At 46.2% G+C, this 19,097-nt stretch overlaps 2 protein-coding genes across 7 annotated transcripts in view; one reads left to right on the top strand and one right to left on the bottom strand.

Moving 5' to 3' along the window:
• The window catches only part of LOC127592635 (nesprin-2), a 34,887-nt gene extending 18,937 nt beyond the window's left edge, over nucleotides 1-15,950 (bottom strand). For 2 of the 5 annotated variants that reach the window (XM_052053561.1, XM_052053560.1), the window contains exons 1-35: nucleotides 15,796-15,950; nucleotides 15,580-15,733; nucleotides 14,042-14,164; nucleotides 13,104-13,932; nucleotides 12,831-12,982; nucleotides 12,220-12,384; nucleotides 11,957-12,112; nucleotides 11,623-11,858; nucleotides 9,404-11,426; nucleotides 8,871-9,205; nucleotides 8,654-8,798; nucleotides 8,310-8,510; nucleotides 7,953-8,215; nucleotides 7,720-7,870; nucleotides 7,378-7,521; nucleotides 7,143-7,271; nucleotides 6,872-7,054; nucleotides 6,550-6,687; nucleotides 6,212-6,397; nucleotides 5,957-6,079; nucleotides 5,545-5,727; nucleotides 5,161-5,256; nucleotides 4,904-4,981; nucleotides 4,392-4,736; nucleotides 4,240-4,310; nucleotides 4,018-4,156; nucleotides 3,812-3,889; nucleotides 3,500-3,655; nucleotides 3,224-3,415; nucleotides 2,745-2,837; nucleotides 2,409-2,594; nucleotides 2,149-2,319; nucleotides 1,789-1,929; nucleotides 1,392-1,591; nucleotides 621-753 (exon numbers count right to left, since the gene is read on the bottom strand). In XM_052053561.1, coding sequence (XP_051909521.1) covers nucleotides 621-753; nucleotides 1,392-1,591; nucleotides 1,789-1,929; nucleotides 2,149-2,319; nucleotides 2,409-2,594; nucleotides 2,745-2,837; nucleotides 3,224-3,415; nucleotides 3,500-3,655; nucleotides 3,812-3,889; nucleotides 4,018-4,156; nucleotides 4,240-4,310; nucleotides 4,392-4,736; nucleotides 4,904-4,981; nucleotides 5,161-5,256; nucleotides 5,545-5,727; nucleotides 5,957-6,079; nucleotides 6,212-6,397; nucleotides 6,550-6,687; nucleotides 6,872-7,054; nucleotides 7,143-7,271; nucleotides 7,378-7,521; nucleotides 7,720-7,870; nucleotides 7,953-8,215; nucleotides 8,310-8,510; nucleotides 8,654-8,798; nucleotides 8,871-9,205; nucleotides 9,404-11,426; nucleotides 11,623-11,858; nucleotides 11,957-12,112; nucleotides 12,220-12,384; nucleotides 12,831-12,982; nucleotides 13,104-13,245 — 7,134 coding nt within the window. In that variant the 5' untranslated portion in view covers nucleotides 13,246-13,932; nucleotides 14,042-14,164; nucleotides 15,580-15,733; nucleotides 15,796-15,950. The remainder of the gene's footprint in view (nucleotides 1-620; nucleotides 754-1,391; nucleotides 1,592-1,788; nucleotides 1,930-2,148; nucleotides 2,320-2,408; nucleotides 2,595-2,744; nucleotides 2,838-3,223; nucleotides 3,416-3,499; nucleotides 3,656-3,811; nucleotides 3,890-4,017; nucleotides 4,157-4,239; nucleotides 4,311-4,391; nucleotides 4,737-4,903; nucleotides 4,982-5,160; nucleotides 5,257-5,544; nucleotides 5,728-5,956; nucleotides 6,080-6,211; nucleotides 6,398-6,549; nucleotides 6,688-6,871; nucleotides 7,055-7,142; nucleotides 7,272-7,377; nucleotides 7,522-7,719; nucleotides 7,871-7,952; nucleotides 8,216-8,309; nucleotides 8,511-8,653; nucleotides 8,799-8,870; nucleotides 9,206-9,403; nucleotides 11,427-11,622; nucleotides 11,859-11,956; nucleotides 12,113-12,219; nucleotides 12,385-12,830; nucleotides 12,983-13,103; nucleotides 13,933-14,041; nucleotides 14,165-15,579; nucleotides 15,734-15,795) is intronic. The other 3 variants (XM_052053559.1, XM_052053558.1, XM_052053557.1) reach the window with 3 other exon arrangements.
• A 984-nt stretch (nucleotides 15,951-16,934) lies between these two features.
• On the top strand, nucleotides 16,935-18,427 carry atp5mj (ATP synthase membrane subunit j). 2 transcript variants are annotated; one of them, XM_052053567.1, is made up of 4 exons: nucleotides 16,935-17,093; nucleotides 17,479-17,602; nucleotides 18,054-18,074; nucleotides 18,315-18,427. In XM_052053567.1, the coding sequence occupies exons 2-4, from the start codon at nucleotides 17,479-17,481 to the stop codon at nucleotides 18,326-18,328; spliced, it is 159 nt and encodes a 52-aa protein (XP_051909527.1). In that variant the 5' UTR covers nucleotides 16,935-17,093; the 3' UTR covers nucleotides 18,329-18,427. The 2 variants fall into 2 exon arrangements, with proteins under 2 accessions (XP_051909527.1, XP_051909526.1); XM_052053566.1 differs by lacking the exons at nucleotides 18,054-18,074; nucleotides 18,315-18,427 and having other exon boundaries at nucleotides 17,479-18,038.
• The last annotated feature ends 670 nt before the right edge of the window (nucleotides 18,428-19,097 follow it).

The raw sequence follows: 19,097 nt of genomic DNA, 5'->3' as shown, positions 1-19,097 counted from the left end.
CAGTCAGAAAATTCTCATTTTAAATGGATTTAAATGAATTTTGATCCCACACTACATTGGGAATAATGTTGCCGTTTGGACCTACGTACTCTCTGCTCTAGATCAAAACATCTTAATCCCCATTTTCATGCCCACCACAAGTCTAGCGTTAACTTCAGTCTCATTTTTCTCTCTTTTCTCTCTATTTTCATAGATGGACGCAGCTAGAAAGGGGACGTTTGCGCTGTTGTGGGAGTGACCACTGGAAGTTGCTCCAGTCATTCCCTTTAAACTCCGCACAGGAGAGGCACTCACGGCTCCGCCTGCATTTCAATCAAATCCAACAAGATCGCGTTCCAAAACCTGCGCCACGACTTGGACCCCTTTTTATCTAGTCTAAAGTCTAGTTTCTGCCACAAAACTGCCACGTGAGTCAGCGGCGTGTCACAGAAAACACCCAGGGAGACGTCTGATAAATTCTCCAAATACCAAAACGAAGGTGCGCCCGTTTTTATACTCTACTTCTACTTGGAATTCTAATTCCAAAACTATAGTCACAAATGACAGATCTCCAGATGATTTCTGAGTTACTAGCAACTAGCCAGACCTCAGTTGAAGTACTTGATATCGATCAGTCTTACCAACAACCTGATCAGACCCTTGCGAACACTCTCCTGGCTGACGTGAGAGGCATCAGTGAGTTCTGAGCAAATTGTCAGGCGTTCGTTGGCATCACGGAGCCATTTACTGACGAGGGAAAAGTCTGTCTGGAATCTGTGGGGAGGACAAATGTAACACACACACACACACACACACACACACACACACACACACACAGACATCTCAGTTAGTGAAGCAGAACATGAGTCTTCTCTTCTCAGTGGGAGGAGAGGACAAGGGCTTCGGTCCAATACTGATAACAGAACTTTCTTTTAGCAATATCATGCGTGTTCCAGATGAATCCACTCGATACAGTATTCGTAAACAACAAAGAAAAGCAAATGAGAAACCGCCAACCCGGTCGAAATGATGGGATCGTTTAGAGATGAAAAGTATGGCATGCTCCCACAAGGATGACGTGATCTCACGCCGTCAGTTTGAGATTTTCTTTCGCTTCCAGACAGAACACGTCAGCGGCGTGACCTAGTGTTGCGACGTCCGTCTCGGGTGATCGGGGTTTGAATCCCCATCGGAACTCCGTGTGTGGAGGGCATCTTTTCCTCTCCAACGTTGGCTTGACTCGATGTACACTAATTACATTGTAATAAAGTAGTTCACTTATTTACATTCTATTTTTTCCACAGGGCTGAAATGGATTAATGCCATTTCAATTCATTTCACTGGAGATTATTAATTTGATAGACAAGGAAATAGAAAAAACAAAACACATTTCATTGTACGCTACCGTATACCTGGCCCAGCCGTCGCACGCGTCACTGTAGCGCCGAAGCTCTCGTTCCACGCGGCTGCTGATGCTTCTCCATCGCAGCTCCAGAGCACCCCCTGTCTGTACGGCCGAAGGCGCAAATAAAGGATCCGTCTGCAGCTCACATCTCTGATCCACGAGCTGGCCCAGGAGAGCCCGGTTCGCTTCCAATTGGACCAAAGTTTGCTGTGCGAAAAAGAGAATCAACAGTGCTCTTCGCCAGCAGCTTCAATCCCAGCATTCAAATAGACACCAAGGCCAAGCTTTAACACGGTCGTATGATCATAAAACTGCAGGAGTCCTGGGCAGCAGTGGAAGGGAATTGTAATTACAAAATGAACCGGTAAGTGTCGCTAATCACCGGTCAGTGTTTTTCGGCTTACCTGACAGGCACGTCGACGGCGTTCTATGTGGGACTCCTCATTATCCTCCGCCTGCGCCGCTTCCGCACCGCCGATGCGGACTTCAAGCTCGTCCAGCAGTCTTCCCAGTCGACCGCAATTATCCTCCCAGCGGTTGCACTCCTGCAGTAGGGCCAACCAGAGACATTTCGTCCGGGATTGCATACATAAAACGGATGATAGCGGGGGAGATGTGGTCAAAAGACATCGCATTGAATTCAAAGACATCCCTGGGTAAGCCAACTTTGAACTTCGTCTCCCCAAATGCACAAAATGAACCAAGATTTTTCAAAATGTAGAGCACTTTTGTATGCCGTCTATCGTTTGGGGAACAACACAGACCAGGATTCTCCACTGAGATGCCACCTCCTGTTGTAGCAACTCCTGGATCAAAGCTCTGCCCCGAACTTCCAGCTGTGCTTGCTCATCCTCCTGAGCCCGCAGCACATCTGGCCTTCCATGGAATAGATGTTGCATAAAATTCAGCTGAGCTCCGAGAACATGAGCGAACTTCTGGATGAAATCAAACGAAAAAAGAAAAAAAAAAGTCAATATAACTTCATTAGCCAACATTTCCAAAATGAGATGAAAGAGACGAGGACCTGGTCTCTACGGAGACGAACGTGTAGTTGGCGAACGTTTTGAACGGGTCTCGCCGGCCCCTCGGCTACGCATCCTTCACCGAGATCCAGTAGGCTACGCATTCCGTGCAGTAAGGACTGGATCGCTTTCTGTATCAGGGCTTTTTCCCCTGAACTCTCTCTCACATGTCTGCCCAGCACACACTGCTGACAGACAAAGATGACTTTTATTTGATTTTGAACGGATAGGCCTCCATGAATCACAAATTGTTTTTCTGCTAGCAGTTGCACCATCATCACCAAATCTATTCCAAGATTTTTAAATGAATTATAAAACCTTGCCAAAAAAATCATTACCTGCAGAATGGAAGTTTCCTTTTGATTTGGGAATATTTCACGATGACTCGGCTGTATCTCCTCCATGAAACATAACTGGTTGGAGAAGAGCTCCTGAGTGGAAAGTGTTTATATTGCATAACCTGTCTATATATTAATTTCAAGCAGCAAGTGTGGGATAATATGAAATATGAACTACAATATCACAAAAATTGAAAAACGTCATTGGATCAGCATGGAACGTACACAAATAAATATCAGAATTTTCAAGTACAGTATTTCACCGACTTTCAACGAGTGGCCCATAGAGGATTTAACGTCATACAGTACGAGGCATTTGGTAATCTCTCCAAATGTCAATCCCAACTCATTTAAGCATTTTAAGAAGACGACCGGGAAGCACATCCTAAAAATCTTCAATTTCGGCTGCACCCAGTTGCCAATTATCTGTTAAAAGTCACGAGCACTCATAAGGTATCCAACCGCGAAGCATTTTGTACCTGATGCTGGCTTTTAAGACCCAGAGAGTCGACGGAGAGTTCGTTGAAAGAGGCGATGACTAACTGGGCAGCTTTCAGACATTTCTGCAGGCACGTTAAACAGCTCCGTTCGTCGTCTTGAAGCACGGGACTGATCTTTGACTCGACGTCATGCAGCAGGCCGGCCAGACTCGCCAGCTCCATTGATACGAACTTCACAGAAATGAAAGATGGAGACCATCAGGGCCGCTCGTCGGTGAGACCCAAGAAATCATTCCGACGGATGATGTGATTCACTTCATGCTGTAGTGACTCAAGCTGGGTCTCTTCACCCCCATCACTGCATTGTTGGGGAGTCGACGGAAGGTCGGTCAAATCGTCCACGCATTGAAGAACTGTGTGTGCCGCCGAATATAACTCGCCCTTCGTGGCGGGATCATCCGCAGAGCTCACCTAAGAAACAACACATGGCCATTTTTGACAAACGAATGCAAATGCGCTACCCCCCCCCCCCCCCCCTCAAAGTACAGGAACAGATCTATTGAGAGAGATATTTTATGTACAGTATATAGTAAAGACATTCGAAAATGTTGCTGGTCATGGACATACGATTTTACTCAGCATGGTGATGGATTCATTTGCATGCTGAAGAACAGCTGAAGCCGACAGCAATTTTCCTTCCGGGACCTAAACAGAAACAGATGATAGATTTGATACATATCTATATATCAGATGATTATTTCCATTGCATGGCGGGCTCCCTTTAATAAAACAAAGCAATTGGGATGCATTTTGTGTTTTGTTCACTTGCTCACCGTTGCAACCTTGCCATCGCCAATCGACTTCCGATGCTCCTCCTGAAGTTTTTGTAGGCTATTCACTTTCTGGGCGATTTGATTGTGAAGCAGGCGCCACTGTTGCTGGTCTGTGTGAACTCCGCTGCACCGGGTCAATCTTGTATGGAGATGATGGATCGATGTTGATTTCAACATTTTGGAACGTTCATAACATTTTAAAGGAGATTTTACATGACGGACATTGCAGAAGGCTTGGCGTGGTGTTGATCTTTTCCCTCTTTGCAATCCCTGATGACGCGTCCACTTGGCTCCTTTAATTCACAGGATGAAATTGAGAAAAATGAAATGTGAAGGTTCATCCAGCAAAAACAAAATAAATTTTAGTGGCTTACTTGAATTGGATGCGTAGCCACGGACTCCCCTGTGGCTGCGGCCTGATTGGAGAGTACGTTGATGGGGGGGCCGCATAGGTCAACATTTGGAAGTGCAGAAAGGTCATCTGTGATTACGGCGGCAGAAACGGTGGAAGAGATCACAGACTCGGGTGCCACAATTTGGATCCCGAGGACTTCATCACCAGCAGCTTCAGTGTTCAGTCGTGTTGGTGATCTTGTGAATCCACTTGGAGCATCTTCTTGATCAAACGTCTTGGAATCCAGGCCGGACGACTCAAAATTATTTGAGCTCTCAGCTTCAAAAACTGGTTCACAAAATTGGGCGGACACAAAGGCCAAAGCCTGAAAAAAAAAAAAAAAAAAAACAAATTAAAATCAAAGTTGATTTCTTAAGTCAGTTAAAGGCACATTCAAGATATGTTAGGATCTGCTAGTTATGAAGTATAATACAAACTACGTCAGAGCAGTATGACATCAACACTGCCTTCACAATGAACGGATGAACTTACCTTGGCGTCAGACCGTGCCTCCGGATCTATGAAGTCATCGCTTCGCACCCCTGGAGTACACAACGTGTCCTCTGGGTCCTAACACACGAACGTGTCAGTCGTCAATGCAAAGGCTCCACGTGCATATGCAGACTCATTTATGTCGTGTGTGTGTGTTGAGAAGTGACCCGTTTAAAGCAGCTGCTTGTGGCGACGCCCTCTCTCGCAGTCTGACCATATCAACAATGTACTATAGAAAGCATCTGTTCAAGGTCTACCTCGGGAATACTGCACGTTAGTGTGTCCGAGGATGATGAGTGACAGCTCTCGTCTTCATCCACATCATCTTCTGAATTGGACTCCTCGAAAGCCTCCTGGTTTAAAGTGAGAAGGACAAAACATTTAATACAGTTGCAGGTGAACGCCAAGGATCGCATGGATTCCTCACCATCATCACGGATAATGATTAGGCCCAAATATTTTAGATTTTCATAAAACTTTTAGCATGAGAAGGTGTGGAATTTCGTGCTGGTCCAATTTAGGGATGATTGGTCTTGGCCAGAGGTCGGTGCTCCATCGAGTGTCACGGGGCCAATTATTTCCAGCGCTAAATTCCACAATCCAGTGTTTGGTTTCCATGCAGCGTCGGTGCTTTTTTTTACCTCCAGAAGAACGCCTCGTTGCTGGGTGAGATGTTCTAAGTCTGTCAGCACCTGCAGGAGCGCTTTGATTCCAGAGAACACCACTAGAGTCTCCTTTGTTTCCTGTGGGAGGCGTAAATCTCCTCTGCAGCTCTCCATGTCCTCTAATGTCTTCTGCATTGAGTGGACATTGTCCAGGATCACCTTCGCGGTCCAAGTGGAAAAAAAAAAAGTGATGTGGAAAGTGGGGGTGCGACGTGGGTGGGGAGGGGGTTGTTGGAGGAGAAAAACAAAACAAAACTACGTCATTCTAAGTCTATTAAGCACACAAGATGATGTCATTTTATTCATCGCTGTGGGTTACACCATACCGGACCTCCTCTTATTTAATTGCCTCTGTCCATATCTAATTCTAATATAAATTTCACTTCACCTGTTGGTTGTGAAAATGCTCTTTCGGCGTCACGTTGGAATTGTCTAAAGAGGACAAAATGGTTGTGATTTTTGGGACATTCGCCTCTAAGGTCTTTAACTCCTCTTCCAAGGCCTCCACGACCTGGAAAAGGTGACGGCAAAAAATTCAGTGCTCGGGTGGCCGGTATGGGCATTGGAAAGCAAGTTGAGCAGATTAACTCCTGAAAGTCACATGCACGACCGATATGGGGTTTATAAACGTGACATAATAGACCTCAACAGCCTGCTTGTGCTGCTCCATTGGCTCGAGAATGCTTTTTTGCATCTGTTCAACCTGTCGCTCGGTGCCGTCCATCCTCCCCTCCTGCGCACTGAGATCGCACACGGCAGAAATCTCGGCGAGCACTGGCCGGAAATTCTTCAGCGTGTTCCTGATTCTCGCCGAGTCATCCATGACCAGCTACGAGTGTAGAAGACAACAAATCACGGTGTAGAGAATCATATTGAAAAAGGCGCGTTTGTTAAGTTGTAAAGCTCGCATGTTCCATTTTGGCATGCGGGGGCGGAGCAAAGAGAGGAACGTTTGCGATATGAATGCTTGTCGGTACGAACCTGCAAGGTGTTGGCATGATTCTGGAGGCCTTTGGATGTCGGCAAAGAGCAGGGACTGCTCAGCCATGCCTGGGCCTCGTCAAACCAACAAGTGGCGCCGCACAGGAGGTCTTCGAACTCTTGAAGAGAGGCCGGGATCTAGACCACAAACGAAGCAAAATTCTATGAGGAAATCTACTTCCTCCAAACCGATCCAACCCTTTTGGGTTGTGGGTCACTAGGGCCGATATCACCGTGAGAGCTCTTTACTAAGTCTGTCCAGAAGACGGGAAGTTCTTGTATATCCCGATTACTCTGTCCAAAAAAACGGCACGTGCCGAACCTTGCTCAGGAAAGCGGTGCGATGCTCAGCCGTCTGCACGGCATCTTGGTAAAGCTGCAACGGCCGCGTCAGCTGGTCCATAAACAGCTGAGCTTGCTCCGATTGTTCCTCCACCAGCTCCTGCACCTCGCTCTCCAGGAGCATCAAGCGACCGTGACACGAGTCCAATTCGTCCCACACGTGCTTGGAAAAAAAAAACACAGGGACATTTGATTGACAGGTCAAGGTTCGCCCAGTGAGCCAAACGCGTGACGCTCACTCACTGACTTACCTTGAGAGCACGTTGGGCCTCGGCGACAGTGGAGCTCTTTTGCCCCAGAGATGATTTCACTTGGTCCAGGTCAGAGATCAACTCTGTCACTTGGCAAGCCAGTTTTTGAACGGACGCGCTCTGCTCTAACTGCAGAAAAGGCCAGATGGAAATGGACACACACACACACACACACTTTGAATTTGCTTCGCGAATCATGACACGAGTGAGGATGTTCTTCATTGTGAAGCGAGACCTTTCTTTCAGCTTCCTCCACAGACTCCTGAAGAGTTTGCATTCGCTGGCTAATATCAGCTGGAATCTCAGCATATCGCTCCAGCACGCCGTCCTGGATACCTTTTAGGTTAACTTTCTGATTGGACAGATCCTTTGTGAGCTCCTTTCAGAGTGAAGATGGTGAAAATGGAGGCCAGGACAGAGGAATAAAAATCAATAAAAAGAGAGAAAATGGTGGTGCACATTGAATTCATACAAGCAATTTTTTGTCAAATAATCGATTATTTTCGCTTCTCGTGTGGTAAAATAATCAAAATACTTATAAGGACACAGTGCTGTCTATAAAAAAAAAAAAAATCACCTGGTGTTTTGCTGAACCCATTTCGTTGCCCAGCAAGGGAAGAATAGTGCACATGCTCTTCTCCAGCTGTCCAATCCTCTCTTCAAACTGCTTCCTTTCCCTTGCCTCAATCTGGGTAGCGGCAATCACATGGAGATTCCTTTCCTCCAAACTGTAGAGAACATGGTTTGTTTTTTTCCCCCCCCATACGTCTGCTCTGAAAATAATATCAAGATGTTCTGTACCGAACTAACCGTTTGACGTTTTCTCGAATGTTCACAAGGCTTTCACCAAAAGTCCCTGGCAGACTGCAGGGATCCTTGGAAGTAGTCAAGCTCAAGACATGCTCCAGGCGGTGCTCCAGGGAAGCCAAAGTTTGTCTTTCTCGTTCTAGACCAACCTGCTGCAGCTCTGCCTGGGCCAGAAGCTTCTGGAGGTCATCTTGTGTGAACACGAGAGCGGAGGAGTCAGGAACCTCGGCCTGGAGTCTCGACAATGAGCTGCGGCACAGTTCCACCTAAAGACGAATATTTATCAAATTCCCACAAAGGTTGAATGTCATCGCTTTCACCGATGCCGAGTATTTGCATGCTAGATTTTGCGAGACTTACACTAGCTGTGATGTCCTCCCATTCCTCCAGTCTCTGATCTGCTTGTGCCATGAGCAGACCAACACGGCACCGCAATGAAACCCAGCGCCTCCAGAGGGCGCAGAGCTCTCCATCCTTTCCAATGCCACATCCCTGCACGGGACATCTTTCTCGGAGGTCCTCAATTTTCATAGCGAGGTCGCAGATCCCCTCCATCAAGTGCTTTAATGGCGAGAACAAAGAAAGATTCTTGGTGGCGTCTTGAAGCATCTGGTGTCCAAGCTTGGGTTCGAAACGGCGTTCACGTTCCAACTCATGCACAAGGTGCAACCGGAGCGGTGCCGCGACTGGCTTACGGTGCCTACCTTACAACGTTTGTGTTGCGCCAGACATTTTTCGTAGGACGTCACTTCTTGCGCCGCGCACGCCGAAAGCTTTGCTTCGAAATCAAGAAGACACCGCCGCATGTCTTGGTGACAAACCCTGTGGCTTTGTTGTCGAAGTGCACATCTGAAACACAGTTTTTGAACACGCCTTGAAAAAAAAACAGGAAAACAAAAGGCCTAATAACCGAGCCAGTACCTCTGCAAGGACTCCAGTCTGAGCTGAGCCTGAGCCTCAAGAACGGCCCTTCCCACTAACAATTGACTCAAGATGCCAATGTGCAGGTCTCGAGTTTCCGAGCAGGAAAGGCAGACTTGCTGAGGCACCAGTTCAACAAGATGCTGGATATGGGCAACAAATCCTTCTTCGAGAGCTTCGATGGCCTGTTGCGTCTGAGTCTGTTCCTCCGTACAGTCAAGGAAGCCGCCGGGAGCCGATAAAAACGTGATCTCAGCGTGGTGAAGAAAGTTGATGGCTCCCTGAGCGGCCCACTGGTAATCTTTCAAGGATTCTCGGGTCTTGGATAAACGCTCCTGTTGAAGACAAATTCCAGAAAGATCTGTTGAGAAAACCTGAAAGCTCAAATATGGTGGCGAAAACCAGAGAGGTCACACGACTTGAAATTTCCGATTGCGTTACTTATCGGAAACTTCCGATCTGATCATTTTGCAGCTCGAGCTGGTCGCGTTGGACCTTCAAGGTTGCTCCGCGTTCGCGTTCTGTCGACTCACCATCTGTAAATGACATTCCTGCATGGTGGAATCACCCAGTAAATGCAAATCACTGCAGCTCTCGAAGTCAATTTCCTCTTTCCGAGCCAGCGCACGCAACAGGCGCATCGCAGACTCCATGTTTCTCCACATCACCCATCGCCTTTGCAGGGCGACATCCACGGCGCCCTCATCGGGACCGACCGGCTCCGCACCCCGCAGCTCTCGTGCCGTTCTTCGGAAGAATTCCGTCAAGGCGGGAAGCTCGGAGCAAAAGCGCAGGCCCAGAAGAAGCTCGCCCTCTAAATGCTTCATCTCATCCGTGGCGGCCTGCTCCGAAGAAGCAAACGCCGCTACGGCGCCGCTAATGCTCCGCCTCTCCAAATCCACCTCCGTCGGGCGCATCTCCGGAGCGATCACCTCCAGTTGCTCCGCCGCTTCTTGACAGCGCGTCTTCATCAGCGGAAGGTCGACCAAGAGCGCCTGGCAACGTTTGAACCTCTCGCCCAAACTTAACGTTCCGTCTTTGGCCTGCCGGAGTTGCTCTTGGGACACGTCCCTTGAATCCTCCATTTGCTTCTTCAGTTGCAGATATTTGTCTTGCTCAAAAGCGTGAAAACTCAGAACCTTGCACCTGTCTTGCAGTTCCGCGACGGTGCAGAGCAGAGCGCTGCGCTCGCACTCCTGGCAGTGTTGAATCTCTTGCACTTGACACTGATGTTCCATGAGCATGTGCTTCGCCAGCGCAATGCTTAAAACGCTTTCCTGCGTCATGGGGAAATGATGTTGGTCCAAACAAGCGGAGATGTTCTTTAAGCTACGCTCGATGGTAGACAGCTCCTCGCCGGAAGATGTATGCTCATGAATCAGCTCCTCCAAATGCCAGCTGGTCGCACTCTCTTGTGCCAGCAAGCCATGAAATTGCGTCCAGATGGCCGAGAGCCTGTTGACAAGGTACCGGCTCTCTCCGGGGCTCAGACCTTCTGCTATGACCTGGCACCTTTTCTCCAAAGAATCCACCAGATTTAGTTGACGCTGGATATCCTCGGCGAGCCCTCGGTGATGCTTTCGCTTGCTCTCAAGCGAGCCGAGGTCAACTCTCGAAAGGTTCTCCGCGTAAGCACGGGTGTCTCTGTTGGCGTTTGTTTCGAGGAGCCACGCGTCAATGCCGTCGAGGCGATCGAACAATTCCTCCCTCTCCTGGAGATTGTTCATCATGGCGTCAAGAACATCCTCCAAGTTTTCAGTGAGCGCTTCGTACAGCTTTTCGACGACTTCCGACCCTCGGGCGTAGTCCTCATTGTCGGCGTCAGCGGTTTCCCGCCTCGTTTCTTGCCGTTGCATCTCGGACCTTCTGATGACGATATCCGTCTGATATTTCCTCATTTTCTCAATCTGAATTCGAGCTTCTTCGGGGAAAAGAGACATTTTTTTGCCAGCGCTGATGTGGTATTCCATCCGTTTTGCCCACGTGATGCATTCTTGGAACTGCTCGTTAGCATCAGCGTCAAGTACGGAGGGGTCGGCCTGGTTTTTGGTAGTCCCCAGTAAGGTCCTCAATTCTTCGAGGGCACGTTTCACGCCGTCCTTCTCGTTCTGACCTATACCAGTTTGGAAAAGAGCATCCGAGAAAGATTTTAGATCCACATGCAGCCGGTGACACGTTTTGAGGTCTTCGCTCAAACCAAAAAGTTCGAACGTGGTTTCGGCGCCATGACATTTGCCGCGGGACTCCGCCGCTTCCTGAACCGCTTCAATCTTGTCTTTAAGCCGTTGAGCCTCTTTCATCAGGGCGGACGATTGACGGGATGAATTCGCCGCCTGGCACAGGGCTCTCTTGATACTCCCGCTCAAAAGTCTCCACTCATCTTGCACATCTCCAAGCTGAGCGAGGAGAGCGCCCGAGCTTTCGGCATCGCTCAAGTGGACGGCCAACCGGCTGCTCGAGGCACGGAGCCCATGCCACATTTCTTCCTTTTCTTTCAAGGTTTGCAGCAAGGAGCGGAGTTTTTCAGCTTGGAGAGCACTGCTTCCCAAGCCGCCTCTTTAAGAAAAGAAAGCAAAATGATATCAAAAAGACGCATACGTTAACAAGACGGAGTTGGCAAGAGTTAGCCTTCAAACGCGGCGACGCTAAAACTTGACTTAGTCGTACAATCGCTAGAGAAGCATAAAATCAAATCACAAGTTCCAACATCCCTGCATGGATGGCATCTTTTTTTTTTTTTTTCATTACTCACATGTTATTCTTCTCTGTTTCGACTTGACGCAGGAAAGCTTTGATTGTCTCGAGCCGTTTGCGATACTCTTTGGCTTCCCCCAGCTGGGCCGTTTTGACTTGCACTGTGGCCGAGGCGTCCATCAGCGCAGACGTCCACTGGGCTTGCAGTCTTTTCAAGACATTTGGAGCATAAGGTTGAGAAGAACTGCTACTTTTCATCAGAGCAACTTGGTCCAGCACACGTTGCTTGTAAGCCTGCAGTCGCCAGAATGAAAAGACTTTCAAAATTTTGCCATTGGGGGCATCCAATACCGAGATGAATAGCGTAAATGCGTAAAAAAATGACTCCGTACCTCCGCCTTCTCCAGTTGTCTGGCCATAGCGGCGACATCCAGCTGGGCTGGCAGATATCGGCAAGCCAGCACATTTTGGACTGCTCTGATCAATCTGATCTCCGCCTCACTTGGTGAAGACCGAAGGTACCAGTTTAAATCCAAGCGCGTCGTCCTCTACAACATAAATGTCAATGAAACTTGCAACATAACGAAGGAGTAAGAAACTGAATGAAAATGAGACAAGTTGAGAAAATAGGGTCAGGTTATTCAAGAGTACTCACATTTATAATGTCGTTTCTTTCCACCACGTCTTGGATCTCGGACAAAAGGCCCTGCAGCATGGTGGGGCCGCGTTTGGACCTGGGATGTCCCGGGGATTCGCAAGTGCCCTCCTGGTCAAATGGCGACTTTTCCAACCTCACATCAGAGGACTTCTCTAATCCGACCTAAGCGATGCACATAAAAGCACGGGCAGGGTCACCCCCACCCCTCATTAAAAAAAAGGCTAATTCTGTTCCTGTTTGGACTCGGATAACAGCGCTTCCTGTTCACGTTTGCGTGTTGACAGTAACCAGGCGAGTCAGTACAGCGAAGGCAAGAATTTGCAAAGTGTGGAACAGCACGCCTCGGGGTTGGGGACGGAAGATTACGTGCTTGTCAATTAAACGAGAAGGCAGCACGAGCTTGCACCTCACACGGCAACCTGGCTGCATATGAATGTAAAAAAAATCAAAGCGTTTTTTTTTTTTCAATACACGCGGCAAAAGCTCCAGTTTACGCAGAGAGTTGAGAGGCCATGTTGAGATATTTCGACATGACTGCTTAATGGTGTACCCTTTCAAAATGCAAAGCCACAGACTGACAGAAGACAAAATTTTTTTTTAAAACTTACTTTTGCCGTTCCCTGGGCCTCCAAAGATACTTCAGCCATGGAAGAATCACTGCATCTTTTGGGGATCAAATATTTATAGCGGTGTGTTTGCCCCCCAGGGTGACTGCAATCTGTAATCTCTTGTTTGCCATGCGGAAATGGCTTTTTGGCATCTGAAAGTCAATCAGCACGATTAAAATGTCCAATGAAGACATGCAATGTGCCCCCCCCCCCTCCACCCCCGAGACGCCTTGATTTGCTGAGATTGTTGATTTGCAGTCGATTTTGACTTACGGCTTTTAATGTTTCCATTTGGTGACGGTTTTCGCTGCACAATTGTGAGCACACCGTCATTCTCGCGCTCTGCTCCCTCACAAGACAGAGCGCCATTCGAACCTCCTTCCCCGGCTTCATCGAGCCTCTCCATGGCAGTCATAAAGATGGTCTTTGGCGTTCCTCCAGCCTTCAGGGATTTCTCTTTATCTTCAAGGTTTCCGGGTAGTTTGCTAGTCTTGCCTTATTTGACCTTTCTGAGGATGGACATTTCGTTGGGAAATTTTTGTTGCTGATGTCATCTGCTGGCCCGAGACACTGCAAGACGTTGCGGGTTTTTTTTTTTTTTTAACTCTTCTGAGGGCCTCGTAGCTTTAGATTGGGAAATATCAGGACGCGGGAAAAACAAGATGACGGTCGAGGGGTTAAGTCAGAAAATGTATCTCAAGGGGAATAACAACTGACATGACTTTAGAATGTAAATACTGTTCATAAATACATTAAAATATACCACTCAAGGTACAGAAAGGGCATGACAAAACAAAGCATTTTCACTCTCTGCTTTTAGGTTTACTTTGCGTAACCAAAACACTCGGACTTCCTCTCGGATGCGTAAAGTATTTTTGCGTTCATGGTTCAGGAATGGATGATTTTTTTGTTTCAACACATTACATGCAATCAGTACAAAATTGGCTCTCGTTTGGTGCCATTACTTGGCCCGGTTGGGATGGTTGTGCTTGAACTGTTTGGCTCCTAAATTGTAGCTGGCTGAAGACCTGCTTCAGCCCATCAGTCATGTTGTCAACGCAGTTCTGTTTCTCTCGTTGATAAATGGACCTTTAGTTTACAGCTAGAACAAAGTGAAGGGGGGGGGGGGGGGGCAGAACAACTGAAGTTTAGATGCGATCCCACTAAATTCTGTTGAGAACCGGATGCTACGGATCGGGACTTTGCGGTACCTGTCAAGGTTGTCATGTCATGAAGCGATGTTGATATCTGCTGGAAGCATTCGTTTTGAGACTCTGCAGTTCCTTTCAGTGCAGATACTCCAGAGGTCAGGCCCTTCAATTTGCATCACGATACTGAGAAAAGAAAATCCTCTATTATTGCTCTTTGAGTGATTATTCTGATGCACCGATTTCTTCAAACAGAACGCAAATTATGTAGTGTGGTAACGTTGAACGGGGCAGACAGAAGTCACATGTCCACTTCCTACTCGCATTGCATCCTTAATGTCACGGTTTGCATGCACAAGAACAACGTCCTAAACACAAAAAGAGTCCAAAGTAGCAAATAAAAACCATGGCCGAAGTAAAAAAAAAGTAACAGACACAGTAACGAAAACCATGACGGAGACAAACGATGACCTGACACAAAGCCGCCGGGCAGCAAGTGACAACTAATTACAGTACACAGTTTGGGACAGGTGTGCAGCTGCAGGCAGATACCCTCCAGTGCCCCCTATTGGTCACAAAACAGATCCACGACACCCAAATTGTGCCGTATAAGGTGGACGTCGGCTTCTAGCGCCATCGAGTGCTTTTGCAGTGGACTTGGATCCTGGTGGAGCCCAGACTCGCCTTCACATGTGCTGCTGCCGTCGGCGACATTGAATTTGGAAAGTTCCACAAGCGCTTGTTGCTCAAGACTGCTGGAGCAAAAAGAAGGACCGCCGAGTGATGCACAACAAGACGATTGTGATGGTCCTAGAGATTTCAAACGTTGCTCGGAGCTGGCAATTTCAGAACTTGCAAATGAAAATCACACCACAAGTGTTGTGAGAGCATGTTTTTTTTGGTGATGTCCGCTGCATGCACCACATACAAAATTGACGGGGAGAAATTGGTACCTTGTGCTGACTCCAAGCGAAAAACACAAATTATGCTTTTAATTTGTTTTTACTCGGCTCAATTTTCTATCCGCCGCAGCTTCACCTCTAGTTGTCATAGTAACGCATCGTTGTAGCAGACAGGGTGAGCGGGAGGGTGGGGGGCTCCATTCAAGACTAACTTGTCTCCATGTTTTTCCATCTCTGTTGCTTTGCCGTATTTAGTTTTCTGAATGTCAAATTGGCATTCTTAGCTATTGTCCTTATCCAACAAAAAATAAATATTAGTCCTTGACAATTATAATTTTTTTAAAAATGGGAATCAAAATAAAGGAAAAAAAACATTTGTATGTCACTCATAACATTTACCTGAAAGAAAATGCAGCGACTTTAAACAGGCATTTAAACTTCAAATCCATGTATCACGAAGACTGAAATTCAGACCCACTACCGCAGGTAGTCTGAGCTTTAATGAGACTATTTGGCTGGCACAAGGCTGTTGTGATTTTGGCACAGCAGTGCCACAGGTTATTGGTCTTCACGTACCGCCTGGCAGTGAGCTCAGATACTCCTGATTGGAAAACACTGCATATGATTAGAATGCTGCCATCAGGTCTGCATAGTGTCGAGTGCCATTTTCTGAGTTTCAGTCTGCTTCAGCTCACTCACCTCAGAAAAGGTCGAACAGTCTGCAGGGCCGCCTTCCGCCCTCTGCTTTGTTTTCTGACTGGAGTCTTATATTTCCTGTTTCAGGTCGTCTCCTTCGAACGCTTGCTGGCTGACGTGATGGATTTGTTCTTAAAATTGTCCTCTGACCTTGAATCTATCGGTGAAACTGAGTTTTCAAACAAACGAACAACACCGCGTGCGGTTTACGAAACACACCTCCACAGCAGATCGGGCTTGTCCAAAATGATTAAAAGCAACAAACGGACACTCCTTAGTGAGCAAGTGGAAACAAATAAGGGAAAAATAGAAACAAGAGAGCCGTGTGAACACACCCATACGTGACACAATAACACGCTAATCAAGCTTGCCCCAGTCACCTCCTTGACGGTGCTTCGCGTCTCTTCAAAGCCTCCACCTGTTATGTTGCTTTGAAAGTTGTGGTGTTCTATTTTTGCCAGGATTTCTCTGATGAACTGAGCTGTAAAAGTGACAAAAGCTAAATGATAGGCTCATTTCTCATTCTGTGGGACCCCCCACCCTAAAAAACAATGCATAGACAGTACCAAAATGTGATTATATATTTTAGTTGCCGTGCAATTACTATGTAGTGCATACTGTGTACCTGCAATACCTGCAATACCGGATTAAATATTGCTGGTGTATTTCCAAATTTCTCTTTCATACTCTCTTTGCGGCAATGCAAATATTATTCCAAATGCTCACACGCTTTCTATAGCCTCCAACAACACACATGCAGGATGAATGCAAGTGTGAACATGTTGAAATAAAGACTTGGGCGTTTTCACACACAGACACACACACACACACACACTTTTCGTGGCCGGGCAGAAGCACAACTTCACGAAACAAGTAAAACTTGCGACACTGCACACCTTTTTCAACCAACCATTATTAGCGTTTATGAGAATGTGACTAGTTAAGAGTTACTTGAATGGAGTTGAAATTCACTATTTAAAGAGATCAAATTTGGTTATCCTCCATCCTTCCACTACAAAATCACCTTGGTATTCAAATAACCCGTTTTGAACTACTGTACTGCACATGACCAATTGCCAAGATGTCCGTTTGCAGCGGAGGGAAAGACTATTCATCAATATGAATCAATGTAATCGAATTCTGTCATACAGGTAGGCAATTGTGGGTGGAGCCGTTGTGCTACTCAATGAGTCATAGTCTGACTATGTGAATGATCACTCTTTTCAAACATAGACAAACATATCACGAATAATAATTTAGAAAAATTAATAGCATTCGTGGGTAGACTAGCTATGAAAAGAAATGAAAAGAAAATACACACATTCGGGCATTATTTTGTAGCTCTGAGCAAAACGGTTAAGTGTAAGTGGGTAAAATGTCCGCTAGGTGACGCACTGCAAACAAACTCAAGAGGTAAACTGCGTCATTTTGAGTCGAAGAAGCTTTACCACCACGACTTTGACGTCAGGAGACTGGTGCTAGCTTGACCTTCCTTCTGCTCCGTGACAAACAGAAAGGTGCTCTGTCAATATTGAACTCATGCATTGCGTTGGTGATTAACATTTTTATGAAGTGGAAAGCTTTGTTTTTGTCATGAAATACGTGTTATATTCATCGGCGTGATTAGTTAGCTCGTCTTGTTAGCCTACAGCTAGTATCGCTAGTTTAGCTTCAGAGAACAGATGTGAAGTCAGTGAGACGTTAAATTGATCATCGTCATCTTGCACAAGAAAAAAACCTGGCCACTAACAAATGACAAATCGACTTCAAATAAATGTAAAGCATTCTTAGCGTTACATTTTGTTTACTGAGTTAATACAATTGACGGTCAAATAGCATTGTGATCAAATGCTCTATAACTGAAGACGTTACATACGTTTCTGTTGTTGCTTCCTTCTGCAGATGGCTGGACGCATGTTTGCAAACTGGTGGGCCAAAATGAGTCCTTACTACACCAAAGCCTATCAAGAAATGTGGGTCGGTGTTGGCATCATGACGTACCTCTACTACAAAATCTCCTATGGAGGCAAGTCAAGATTTTGCCGTTGGGGCAAACTTGCATTCCAAACTAAGTGTGGGAAAATGTCTTGCTGGCTGTGCAAGTTACTTTCATGTATTGGGAGGAGTACATACATAGAAATGCAATTTTACATGCATACATGATGTAGAAAATAACCCTAGAAATGTAATGAAATCGACCTAAAGAAGCTTTGCAGTCATCGAAGAGGCCTGGGGTGTCAAAACTCTGATCCTCGAGGGCCACTTCGCTGCATGTCTTCCATCTCTTCCTGGTGCAACACACCTGATTCAAATGAGCAGGGTTGTGATCACGTTCCTGCAGAGCTGATTATCATGCCCTTGCAGACCGGAGTGTGACACCCCTGAAATATACAATTTTTAATCAGAAGTATGTCATTGTGCTGTTGCATCTTACGAGTGTGAATTAGTGACAAACTTTTCATTTTCTTTCATTTTAGGCAAGAAAGCAGTGAAGGACAGTAAGTATGCAAACGTCTGAAAATGTGATTGTTGTGGTTTATTTTGGTGAATAATCTGCAATTTGAAAATTCATTTAATTAAATTATTTTATAAACGGACATTTTGGGATCTTTTCTCAAGTACTGTGCAGTTACATGAATTCTCCTCTAGATGCCAGTGTCACAAAAGCCAATTATTTTGGTGCAATTTTCTGAAGTATTTTTTTCATGGACTAATTCAATTTGCATTTCTTTTTGCAGAGCCAGCACATTAGGGTTTTCCACTTCTGACCAACCCCTCCTGCTGTAAAGTTGCCCCCATTCACATTGGACATCTTGTTAATATGGATCTAATAAAGTTGTCAGTGAACAAACGTCTTTGGTTTTGTTTTCATGAGTGGTATTTCCCCTCTGCTTGTAAAGGTTGTACAGACACTACAGAAAATAAGTTAAAGGCAATTCAGTTTTTGTCTTCAGGCAACAAGACCTGAAGACAAAAATAATCTGACATTGAGTTAGTCCTCCTTGGCGGTATTTCACACTGTACTGCAGCAGTTTTGACACATCGGTGAATCGTCATTTGCATTAAGAACGGTGCTTGCACGATTTGTCGCAATGGTAAATTTAATTTTGTATGTCCAAAGTACAACGTGCGTCTGTGAGAACTTGTGAATAGTAATACTCGTACTGGTTTGACAAAAAGTAGTTAGATGGCAGGTCCGGGAAGTCAGACAAAACATTCCAGAAATTACAGTACTCCAAAAACAAAAACTTTACTATCTGCGAGCATTAATAACTAACAGAGAAGCAAGAATGATTTGTGGTGAATGTGTTGTGACCGCCTGATGAGCACCATCTTAAAAAAATGTATTATGTTAGTTTTCTCGTGGGATTTAAATTGGGCTTTGCTACTTAAATCACTTTGCTACTGAAGCATGTGAGTGGGGGAGGTGGAAAAAGGTCTCTGGCGCCCTCCCTAAGCTCGCGCACACAGTCCGCAGCTCTTTTTCTCCCACATTCAAACATGGCGAAACTCTTGACGAC

The sequence above is a fragment of the Hippocampus zosterae genome, chromosome 19 (genome assembly GCF_025434085.1).
Source record: "Hippocampus zosterae strain Florida chromosome 19, ASM2543408v3, whole genome shotgun sequence".
Classification (NCBI taxonomy): Eukaryota; Metazoa; Chordata; class Actinopteri; order Syngnathiformes; family Syngnathidae; genus Hippocampus; species Hippocampus zosterae.
This window is presented reverse-complemented; position numbering and strand designations above follow the sequence as displayed.

Bases quoted from the DNA above. Each gene is read 5' to 3' on its own strand.
- atp5mj (XM_052053566.1), top strand. From the start codon at position 17,479: ATGGCTGGACGCATGTTTGCAAACTGGTGGGCCAAAATGAGTCCTTAC.